An 11,992-nucleotide genomic window follows, 5' to 3' on the forward strand; every position below is an offset into this window, starting at 1 on the left:
GCGAGAGAGAAAGAGAGAGAGAGAGAGAGAGAGAGAGAGAGAGAGAGAGGAGTTAGTGGAGTGACGGGGGTCTCTTCAGGTGTTTGGATCCAGTCATGGCCGGGAGCTTAGAGAAAGTACCGATCGCCTCTGCGGGACCGGAGGACCTGCAGCAGTTCATGCCCCCGGTGAGTTTTTACACAGCCCAGTACATTTCAATTATCCCGAGATAAAGTGATCTACACTGTAGGGAGCAGTGGGTACATCTGAGTTGGCCAGATGTACCTTATGGGTCAAAGTCTACAATTATTGAGCCGTCATGTGCTGGTCAAATGACATAAAATCGGTGCAACTTCACAGTTTTACAGAATCTATCTTAATAATCATGGGTGTAATTGGTTTATCAGTAGTTACTTTTGAATGATTTAGTCAGGCATCATGGTGAAATTGTACATATTTCATGGTTTGTTTGTTTTACCGTAGGCCTACTCCGCCGTTGCCGTGAAACCTGCAGCCACCGGCCGCCTCCTGAAGGCCGGCATCGCGGTGCTGATCGCCGGGGCTCTCCTGCTGCTTCTGGGGGCCGTGGGAGCGTTTTACTTCTGGAACAACAATGAAAAACATGTAAGATTTTTGTTTTACCTTTTCCCTTATTTACACTGCAAATTCTGTTCGAACAAGGGACTGTATGCAAATAGCTTGAAACGAGAGGAAAAGGAAAAAGGGGAGGGTATTTTTTGTATACATTTTCTCTTAGCTGAAGATATAGTCTGACTTTTATGAGCTTGTTAAAAGTGAACTCTTTTCCTTTATTGATAATTTATGTCATCTTTGGAATATTGTTAAGAGCTACATTTCTCTTGCAACATGGTTTTTAAATGCACCTTTAAAGACAACATTTATGTTCCTCTATTAGGTTTTTTTATGAACATAACATAGGTGATGGACATTGGTTGTACTAAAGTTAACTCAAGTTATTTTGACATGTTGAGGAAGTGTTCCAGTTTGTTCTTATTCAAGTAGTTCAATGAGAAACTGTGGTCACTTTTCTTACAAACTGACCCCAATCATTTTTATACTCCCCCCGAGGAGCTTTAATCAAAACTTGAATCAAATGCAGTTTGATCTGCTCCATCTGTCCTTTGGTTCCACTGTAGTTTTGAAACTCTTCTAAAATAAGTGGCACTAACAAAAAGGAAAAGCTCTTTCACTCGAGCACAAGGAAAATAATGACACTTGATGGAAGAAAACATATAACAAGCTGCTTTGAAGAGGAAGCAACATTTGAGTCCTCAATGGTAAAATCTTTTAAAGTGCTTTGAAACAACTCGGTTCCAGAGGAAAGTTTCCAAAGACGGACTTGTTTTTACAGTGTGTGCAAACAGTATAATGTAAATGAAACACTCCAGGCCCACAGTGCAGTCTGCTTGGTGAATGGAAGCGTTGTGTGTGTGTATGCTGTGTGTGAGTTTGTGTGTGTGTGTGTTGAGGATCCTGCAGAGGATGGTGGAGTGGTGGTGGAGGGGGGCTCTTGGGTCCGGCTGATGCTCTGGGGGCAAGAGGTGGAGGAGATGAGAGGGAACATGAAGCTTTCTGAGTCTTTTTCTTCCAGTATGAAGTTAGAAAAATGCTATTAAGACATGATGAAAGGGCTCTGTCGAGGCTGAGCTGCACAGATTGTTTTCTTCTGAACAAGTTTGAAAGAAAGTGTCGTCTGAAAGAGAAAACCCTGAAAAGAGGAGAGGTGAATATGAGGAAGAGTCAGAGGGGGGGGACTGGAGGAGGAGGGTTGAAAGAGAGAAAGCGGGGGTGGGGTGGCTCTCATACCTTACATGCCAGTCTGAAACTCTGTGTGTGCTTGTGTGTGTGTGTGTGTAGGTCTACAACGTTCACTACAGCATGAGCATCAATGGAAAGGTGGAGGAGGGCACAATGGAGATCGACTCAGCCAACAACATGGAGAGATTCAGCACGGGGAGCGGCGCTGACGAGGCCATGGAGGTCCACGACTTTGAGATCGTGAGTCTGATCTGAAATAATCACAAACATCAGAAAAATGATGGTCTTAGAGGAGCAGGCATAAGACTGTTGATAACCATTACTTTACATATTTAGATATTAAGAGGTACTTGTTTAGCTACGTCAGTAGAGCAGGTGTCGGGATGTCATCCCCCACCCCCATAATGTTTCCTAATGACTCTCTTCAGCTGTCCTATCAACAAAGGCAACACTGGCTCAAAAAATAAAGAATTGTTAGTTATTGTAGCAAAATCAGCAGTGAAATAAAAAACGAAAACAGAGTAAAAAATGGCAAGTTCTCAGCATATTGGGAACAATTTAACAACCAAGGCCTCGATATTGATTTTTTCACACATGAATTACTGTGTTATCAGCTGCATGGGCAGGTGTGAGCACATTACAATCAGAAGAAACACTCATTCTAAAATAACCAATCAGAATGCAAATTGGTACCAACATTTCAACAGTTCTTTAGGACATATGTTACCCCCCTCAGAATATCCTTGGTAATAGCAGCCATAGCTGTAATTAGAGAAGTTAAAACAGATCCATTTTCATTATTTATGATAAAGCAACACACCAGACACACACCAGTCCTCACCTCTACATCATGTCAGTGAAGAGTCCCAGATTTCATCCACAACATCACCTCTGTCATCAGGTTTCAATCTCTCCATGTTATGTATGTGCATGATCTCATTATGTCCCAACCAAAAATCACAAACACAGGTCAGGAGTTCATTTTCCACACTTTTGGTTGAATCAACATTCCAAACTAAACAAACACCATTTGTCCCTATGTATTGGTAAAAACAAGGAGCTTGAGGCTTCAATGATCAGGCTCCCAGCACTACTAAAAAGCCTCAAAGGAACATTCAAAAAGGCTTTTTTTCCCGACTGTATGATTGTAAAATGTGACCTTCAAATTAGTTTGAAAGCATCCAGTCTGCTGCTACTTTACCTCTTAATACTTTATTTCAAGGTTTGGCTTCGTCTTGACTTGCTGAATCATTTAAACAGATCAGAACCAGATTTAAAAAAATAAAATACCCTTTACAAAAAGTACCTTTAGGCAGTCAGCATTTAATTATCAAGCACTAAATAGCTTCAACACGACACCCACACAACTTACACTACACAGCTCAACTCCTCCTGTAAATCTAGAATACAGTACTCCTGGAGGATCAGAGAAACTGTCATCATTATGATTTTTACTTCACATGACAATGAGTTTGTGCTTATTTGTTCACATACTTTAATATATTAATGTGCTTTTGAATGTTTTCTATCAGCCATCTTTTAGCTAAGATCTACAGATGACTTTCAGCCTGAACCCTAACACACTGATCAGCTCTGTCAGAGCACGACGGAGCGTCACAGAAGAACTCTATCAGATCTGTTGAAACTCTAAAGAGCCTCGTGGGCAGATTGACTCGCTGTAGCAGCCGATAAATTAAGAACAATTGAACATGAGATCTCCCTTTGGGCCAATCAGTGTCAGGATGCATGGTGCCCCCAATTTTCATTACATTCAGACGGGTGGTTTTTGATCTTTAATTAAAGAACCCCAATCAGGCCAATCAGACGAGTGAGGCAGGGATTTGGGGATTTTGTCTTTTTAGCTATTGAAATATTGACCTTTAGTCACACATGTACTCCTGAAGATTTCAGCCACAGACATTTCCCTGAGTTCTCCTTTTCCACAGGCCCCTCATTACATTGGGAGATGTTAAAAGGACACTGCTGTGGCACTGATAGCAGAGCGGTTATGACGTGAGCCCCATGTAAGGAGGCTATAGTCCTCATCACAGCACCCGTGGGTTTCAAATCTGACCTCAACCCTTTGCTGCATGCACTCTCTCTGCCCAACATTTCCTGTCTCTTCAACTGTCCTACCTAATAAAGGCAAAAATCAGCTAAAGAAAAAAAAAAGAAAGTTTTTTGAAAGGACACTGCTGAAGTAACGGTGGAAGATGGCGGACAAACAACAAAGTTGTATGCTAAGATGACAGTTTCTGCCTTTACATCAATGTTGCTTAAATCAGACGTATCAACAAAATAGTGGTAAATAAAAGGTGAGCAGGAAGAAGTATGAAGCAACCATTCACATGATGTAAACATCATCACCGCGCCCGCTCAAGGTGGATTTGACTGAGTATTATCCGGTGCATACACACATCCGCTCACCCTGGCTTCTTGCGGAAATGTTATTGGGAGGCTGACAGGAAAATGTTTGTATAAAACTGGGGTGAAAAATGTAGCAGGTTGCTTTAGCACATGCTGCTCAACTCTAAAATGTTGTGATATTTTCAGGAGTAGAGTTCATGTGTGAAAATCCTTTTGAGAGTAATCACATTGCTAAAATGCAGCACTGCCTGTTACATGTGACAGAATAAGCAGAGAGATTACATTAAATTTACGCATGTATTACTTCAAACCAACTTGACTGGTGATGAAGAGTTTTAACTTCCAGCTCTCTGTTTGTCCTATCCCCCTCTCCAGGGGATCACAGGGATCCGGTTTGCAGGAGGAGAGAAGTGCTACATTAAGACGCAGGTGAAGGCCCGTCTGCCTGACGTGGAGGCCCTCAACAAGGACTCCATGACATTCGACTTGGTGGGTTCATCCTGTTCGTCTTAAATGTCTTAAGAAAGCAGGTTTACCTCAAGCTGGAATTTACTTTTCAGGGCGTTCATCAATAGCCTCTTTATACTGCAGGAACTTGAGACGCTCCAGCACTTTCCAATGAACCGTGTTATATATAACCGGAACATTTAAAGAGACAGTGTTTGACATTTTTGGGGAAATCTGCTTCAAAAACATAATTTATAAGAATTAGATGATAATAATGATGCTAAATTCACATCTGTGTGGTCAATATAAAGTTACTGTTAGCAGCTTAGCTTAGCATTTACACTGGACAGGTATGTGGACACATACAAGGGATTTGACTCCAGTGTATTTTGCTCTGTATGTACAAGCCTTTAAAATGAAATAGGAAACTATCAAACCAATATATGCAAGTCTACATAAGACAATGTGCAATGTTAATGAGTGAAGATGATGAATTTAACATTACAATAAGTTACATAATTATTTAACCGACTGGCTACTTTACACGAGGTAGATGACTGTGTTTATATTAAAACAGTGTGCATTCATTGATGACAGATGAGGGAATGATTCGTGTTAAAATATCACCGACTCCTTAAGGAAGCTCATTCAGCTCTTGTTCTTCCTTGTGTATTCAGTATCTACAAACTAGGAGGTCCAGCTCACTTAAATGTCCTAGTTTTTCAATTTCCACTCAGCTGTGCACATCATGATCCATTATTTCTCCACTATCTTGTATTATCTTTCCATTATGTCCCTGTACTTGCTGTGTGATATTGTTATTGCTGCCATATAATGAGCAACTGCGTGTTTAACGGCTTCATTTCTAACCAGTGACTGTATCTCCCTGAGAACATTGTCCCCCATCCAAAATACTCATACGTGCTCAGATATATCGGCCAGTACAGTCGCAGGTAGTTAAATGGTCAACAACGGCACCTGATAAAGTTCATCAAACTTGCATTGCGTATCTCCTAAGCTTTGGTAGAATTTAGCTCCATGCACTCATCCCCACAGCAGGCAGAGAACTGTGGAAATAAAAGCAGAAGCCGTGACAATGGCTGCACATTATGTTTGGCCGAGTTCCTGCTTGGAGAGGAGCTTTAAGTGTGGCTCCAGGGAGAGGCAATGTCTGTCTGTTCGTTCTCCACTCTGCTCTTAACAACTATTGGATGGACCGCCATAAAATGATGATGAAACTTTATAGTCAAACCAAGTGTGAAATGTTGTCTTGCATAACAGCAGCTCTATTTGCAACATCACAGAAAAGACAAAAAATAAAGTAAAGGCACATTAAAAAACACATTAGAAAACACATTCAAATTGCCTGTAACATGTAATTGCCTGTTATGTTTAGACATTATTGATCTCAACAACTTGGGTCATCATGAAGTCAACATTTTTTTACTTCCTACGTCCTGGATGCAAGTTTACAGAACATATCTGACAAAGTTACATATCCTGAGCTCCAAACTTTGCCAGCTTTGTTCAAATAAAAGATTAGCATGAAGACAGTTGAGCCTATTGTTACATTAGCATGTTAGCATTATAATGCTAGCATTTAGCTAATTATAATGGCTAACTAATGCTATTTAGCTCTTTGCGTTATCGGGACTAGGCTGGACAGATGGATTACTTACCTTTTTGTAGAGTACTCAAGAGAACTTGTGAGTTTGTACCAGAACCATAAGATTACAAAAATATCACGTTTAATACAAACTCAGAGTCATTGTTGACCCTGGAGACCATTTAGCGCTGCAGGATGTCACAATATTTCATTTAAATGTTGGTTAATAAGACATTGATCATTGTTATGTCACTAACAATAGCCAAGCACGTAATAAGTTGACTGCGAGGAGAATGTTTGGGGTTGCTTGGGAACAGTTGAGTCTCAAAATAGCATCAACCCTCTTCTCTGGCTGGGTCCGAAACCGCATACTTTCATGCTTTCATGCTATTCATGCTAAATATGGCGTCACATTGACTATGTTGTAAGATGGGAAATCAGAGTATACAATTTTGGGTATGTGACAAATGGCCTGATGTATACTTGACTGGCCAGATTTTTGTATGCATTATATGGGAGCACACTGGTCATACTAAACCGCCCCAAAAAGCATTGTGGCCTCAGACTATCCAATGATTGAGCTTGCCAGCCAGACAAGTGGTGTGCAAATAAAAGCAAACAAACTTTAATATGTTGTAAATTTAGGGGCTGCATGGTTGTGCAGCGGTAAGCACTGTTGTCCCACAGTGAGGAGGTTCCTGGTTCGAATCCCTGTCAGAAAAGGGCCTCATTGTATGGAGTATGCACGTTCCCCCCCGTGTGTGTGATGGTTCTCTCCGGGTACTCCGGCTTCCTCCCACAGTCTAAAGACATGCTCATTAGGGCAATTGGCGACTAAAATTGCCTGTAGGCGTTAATGTGAGTGTGGCTGGTTGTCTGTCTCTATATGTCAGCCTTGTGGTTGACTGGTGAACAGTCCAGGATGTAACCCCGCCTCTCGCCCAATGGCAGCTGGGTTCGGCTCCATCCACCCCGCCAACCTGAACGGGAAAATTGAAATAGATAATGGATGGATTTTGTTAATTTATATTGAAATGACAACGTTGCTTTATTAGTAACAAATTAATGTATATTGCTGTTGTGCTGTTGACTTCTAGCTCAGTGCTAGCTGATCCAACGCAGCTGGACCATGAAACAAGTGTTTGAGGAGGTCATGTGACCCCATTTAGCATGTTGTTAACAGCATTCTGACAGTTGAGTTAGTGGGCAGTATAGACTGTTTGAGGATAGTATTCCCTAGTATGTTTTATCGGACAATTCAAAACTGGCAACCAACCATAATTATTAGCAAAAATTGTAGATTTTCAAAGCAAAAATAAATACATTTGTAATCGGCAACCGAGAGAGCGTCTTGTCGCACCTTATAAACCCTATGTAAAATATTCTTAAGCAATTGCAATTGTGTTACTGCGCTGCTTTGTTTGATACATTTGGAGATACACTTTAAGGTTCCACTTTTCATAAGAAGCTGTTTGGATGAATCACTGCAGCTGACAATCTACGAGTAACACCTAAGTAATTTTTATGTGTGGGTTCCCATCATTTAACAGCTTGGTGGACTGAATAAACCGTGTGTGTGTGTGTGTGTGTGTGTGTGTGTGTGGTCTGCTATCACAACACACCAACCACCCGGCCAGTGATTGTTCAATTGAGGCTGCCTGATAATTAAAATCATTTAGCTCTGCATAAGCCTCACATCCACATAAATCCACTTCACCAGAATCAGCATCATGAACGTACACACACACACACGTGTACACACACACGTACACACAAACACAATTAATTATCACGCAGGGCTGCTCTTATTGCCTCTCTCCGCCTCATAAAGGATCATTTATTTCACGTTTGCTCTTTTCTGTGTGTTTGTGTTATTGCCTCTTTTTGCCTCATAAATGATCGTTTGGTTCAGGATCGTCTGAGTGTGTGTGTGTGTGTGTGTGTGTGTGTGTGTGTGTTTGAGAGAGAGAGAGTTTGTGTGTGTGGAGACAGGGAGATGTTGTTATAATGGTTGCTGCAGGCTGGTCATTTGCTATAATTTAGAGTGATGGCAAATATGGGTTAGATAAGTACGCACGCACACACACAGATACACACACACACACACACACACACACACACACACACACACACACACACACACACACACACACACACACACACACACACACACACACACACACACACACACACACACACACACACACACACACACACACACACACACACACACACACACACACACACACACACACACACACACACACACACACACACACACACACACACACACACACACACACACACACACAGCAAGAGAGTGGGTCAGAAACTCTTATCGTTGGAGCGGTGGAGAAGGACCTCACTTTTATTTGTCCCTGCAGCAAATCATTTGAGCTGGAAAAAAAAAAAAAAATCGGAAAGGTTGGAGGATAACATTCCCTTAACATGTGTGGTGAGTGCAGAGCGGCCCGCAGGAACAAATGCCTCTGGGTAAAATCCTCCCTGCAGAATTCCCCTTTTTACCTGCAGGCTGTGGATTCAGAGTCTGTATGTTTACACTGTCTCTCCTCTGAAAACCTCATTAGTTTCTCTGCAGAAACCTGCAAATTTAGGCCATCCAATTTCTCCTCCCCTTCAGATCCTGATGAGTCCTGACACTGTGTATACAGTTAACGGTTAGTGCAAGGATAATCTGTATACTAAAGCCTCTGGGGCTTCTTTTTACTACTTGATTTGATGTTGTTGTAAGGAGCATTAACAGCGCAGCATTAATGCAGATTAGACTCGGACAAGATGCAAACACTGTGGGCTATTTAAAGGGAGACGCTGGTAACAAGATCCATAAACAAGTGTGATGATACGCCGCCAGCAGCCGGGTACGTCTTCTGATGTTTTGGTGTGATGTTTGTTTTTCTCACTTTCTTACCCCTGAAGGAGGACGAGGTGATGCCGGCCAAATTTGAGGACGATCTGATCTGGGTGGCGGCTGACGCTCCCCTCTCGGACTCGGCTTTCCTCAGCAGTAAGATAAAGGACCTGTGTGGAGATCTGCCAATCTTCTGGCTCCGTCCCACCTACTCAACCAGTAAGAAACCAGACAGCTTGTGAAAAAAATGACGCTGATATTTCAAGGCTACAGTTTTTTCTTTTCTTTACAAAACACAGAGGATGGCAGGTCAAACGGTCTCAATAATTTCCATTTAACATCGCAGCTGTTAAAGACGCAGAAGGAAAAACAGTCTCAAAAAAGAAAAGCAGAAGTCCTTTTGAAGTTTCCGAGCTACCGAGAGTACAATTTTTAGCATACCGAGGTCAAAAGTTCTCAAAACACAATTTTCATTCGCCTTCATCTGAGGACTTCAAAAATGCTGCCAGAGAAACAGCAGTGCAATCAGGAGCTGAGCCACATTAGTGCCACTGCGCTCCTAAATTTGGTCTGCTGTCATATACTGAGAATGTGATGTGTGCAGGCGGCCCGAGGAAGAGGAGGGCCGTCGCCTCCCGCCAGCGCCGCCAGGCAGCCGTGGCCGGGGAGGAGGAAGAGGACGTGGAGGCAGAGTTCAACCCGGAGAACCCCTATCAGGTGAGTCACAAAAACACACACATTCCTCCTCTCCTGGTTTGTTTACAGCGTCCCGGGCTGTCCGTTCAGATCTGAAGGCTACCTGAGAGGGATTTTTCAGAAGAGAGTTTCTCACAGCTGTGTGAGCGGCAGCAGATGCCGGGGTCACGGCGGAGAGGCCCAGATTGTCACTGCAAATCTGAGTGTATGCGTGGCTGTGTTTCCCTCTGCATGTGAGGCTGTCCAAAGCTTTCCTTTCAGCATTGAGGCAGAATGAATAATTCCCCAACACCCCCCTCTTCCCCCTCAGCCCCTTTGCCCTGCTGAGCATACACAGACTCCTATACATACACACCCCCGTGCCCTCCATCCTCACCCTTATGTTGAGCCCTATTTTTCACAATCCCCCCCTCCCCTTCCCCCCCCCGTAAGCATCCCCCACATCTCCTTCTACACACTCCTGACAACCACTGAGGGGGGTAAACAGCACGCAGCAGGCTGAAGAAGAAAATATTTGACAACAAAAACCCACATCTGACAACATCCCCTCCTTCCCCCATCTCGCCTGTCGGAAATCCATTTTTAATTGGTTTGAAATGAGCCCTCGTCGCTGCTAAACACGTACAGTTTCACTTAGCAGTATGTGATCCAACACTGTTCACACTAAGATCATCTTTTCTGTCGTCCCTCAGAGAGGCCTGGAGGGGGAACAGGGCCCCATGAACATTGACCCCATGCTGGACCACCAGGGCATATGCTGCCATGAGTGCAGACGTGGTTACACCCACTGCCAGAGGATCTGCGAGCCGCTGGGAGGGTACCATCCCTGGCCGTATCACTACCAGGGCTGCAGGGTGGCCTGCAGAGTCATCATGCCCTGCAACTGGTGGGTGGCTCGCATTATGGGGCTGGTGTAGACGCAAACACCTGGGAGATGGTGGAGTGGAGGGAGGAAAGAAGGAAGGGATCAGGGTCCAGGGGAGGGGATATTAGGGAAAAATTGAGGAAGATGTTGGCTTGCACAATGTGCAAGATACAGAATGTTGATTCTTCTCAAAAGAACACGCAAAGGTAAAAATAAAACAGGTCAGGCCCAATGACATCTGTATTGAATCCAAATATTAAAATGCCACATTTATCTTCGGGGAGCAGAACAGCTTGTATTTATAGAAGTTCTTTTTCTTTTGCATTAATTCTTTGCTTGTTCATGTAAATACACGTCTAGGTTGCAAACATACTTAGCATAGCAGTCCGCTGACTTCAGTAGAACTGACTGTTTGAACTTCGTGTGAGAATTATTCCTTAATTCTGCAATTTTGTCTTTTTCCAATGTTGCCTCCATGAGTAGCTCTCATTAAAACAATGAACTGTACGCTTATCGGACAAACTTTAATCTAAATGCATTTCTCTGTTTATGCGTTGAAGGATCTTTTTCAAAGTGCAATATCACTGAATAAAACGTTTTTAAGTAAACAGCCTCTTTCTCTCTTAATGACCGAGTGCACTCAATAACCTCTCTGTAAATAAATGTTTGTCACTTTTATTCTGTAAATTTGAGAAAGACCCTCTCTCTCCTCTCGCCCACTCTGAGCCACTTTCCAGTCCTCACACGTGTCACATGTGGGAGCTGCTCCAAAGGGATGAGCACAGAGAAGTTTTCCAGAGTTCTTTAATGTGAGAGTTGCAGCTCTAGAACTCTTTAATGAGACTAAAGACTCTGTAGCCGTCACGCTCCCAGATCTTACCCACGATGCAAAGCGCTTAGCTCCTTTTGATGTCACAGAGCCGCCCGAGGCGGGGGTAGGGGGTAAGGATGGGGGCGGTGTGTTTGTGCGTGTGTGTCAGGGATAGTGGAGAAGTGTGTGTGTGTTTGTGTGTATGTGTGAGTGTTGTGAATCTAAGAGTTCCATCAAGAGCCACAAACGGGTGTTTGATCGTCACGAGAGATGAAACGATGCGAGATGAATTTAACACTTAACTCAGTGTGAGAGGCTTGATGATGAGGTTAGGAGGCTGATCCATATTAATGCTCTCTAGCCTCGGCAGGACGCCTCTTCACAGTTACAGCTGCTGCATACATGTGGTTGGAGAAGAGGGAGAGGAGCAGCTCTCTCACATCTGTGACTGTAAATCACAGCTGCACCTCGGGGCAGCATCGTCACCTGCTGGCCAAGCGACTCCAGGCTCCTCGACTGGAAACCAATCGAACCCCGATACGTAAACCATGTCCTCCAGCTGTCAGCCGTATC

The 11,992-nt window shown here is 43.3% G+C and overlaps 1 protein-coding gene across 1 annotated transcript; it reads left to right on the forward strand.

Annotated features, from left to right (window-relative positions):
* The first annotated feature begins 7 nt into the window (after nt 1-7).
* On the forward strand, nt 8-11,216 carry LOC109996122 (leukocyte cell-derived chemotaxin 1). Its single transcript, XM_020650082.3, has 7 exons — nt 8-167; nt 463-603; nt 1,858-1,998; nt 4,501-4,614; nt 9,116-9,266; nt 9,652-9,764; nt 10,436-11,216. Exons 1-7 carry the CDS (start codon nt 96-98, stop codon nt 10,658-10,660), a joined length of 957 nt encoding a protein of 318 aa, XP_020505738.2. The 5' UTR covers nt 8-95; the 3' UTR covers nt 10,661-11,216.
* The last annotated feature ends 776 nt before the right edge of the window (nt 11,217-11,992 follow it).

This window comes from Labrus bergylta, chromosome 4, assembly GCF_963930695.1.
Source record: "Labrus bergylta chromosome 4, fLabBer1.1, whole genome shotgun sequence".
NCBI classification, from domain to species: domain Eukaryota; kingdom Metazoa; phylum Chordata; class Actinopteri; order Labriformes; family Labridae; genus Labrus; species Labrus bergylta.

Excerpts from the sequence above, each read along its gene's own strand:
- LOC109996122 (XM_020650082.3), top strand. The coding sequence starts at position 96 with ATGGCCGGGAGCTTAGAGAAAGTACCGATCGCCTCTGCGGGACCGGAG. Across the intron at positions 168-462 it reads TGCAGCAGTTCATGCCCCCG|GCCTACTCCGCCGTTGCCGT; the intron begins GTGAGTTTTTAC and ends GTTTTACCGTAG. Across the intron at positions 9,765-10,435 it reads ACCCGGAGAACCCCTATCAG|AGAGGCCTGGAGGGGGAACA; the intron begins GTGAGTCACAAA and ends GTCGTCCCTCAG.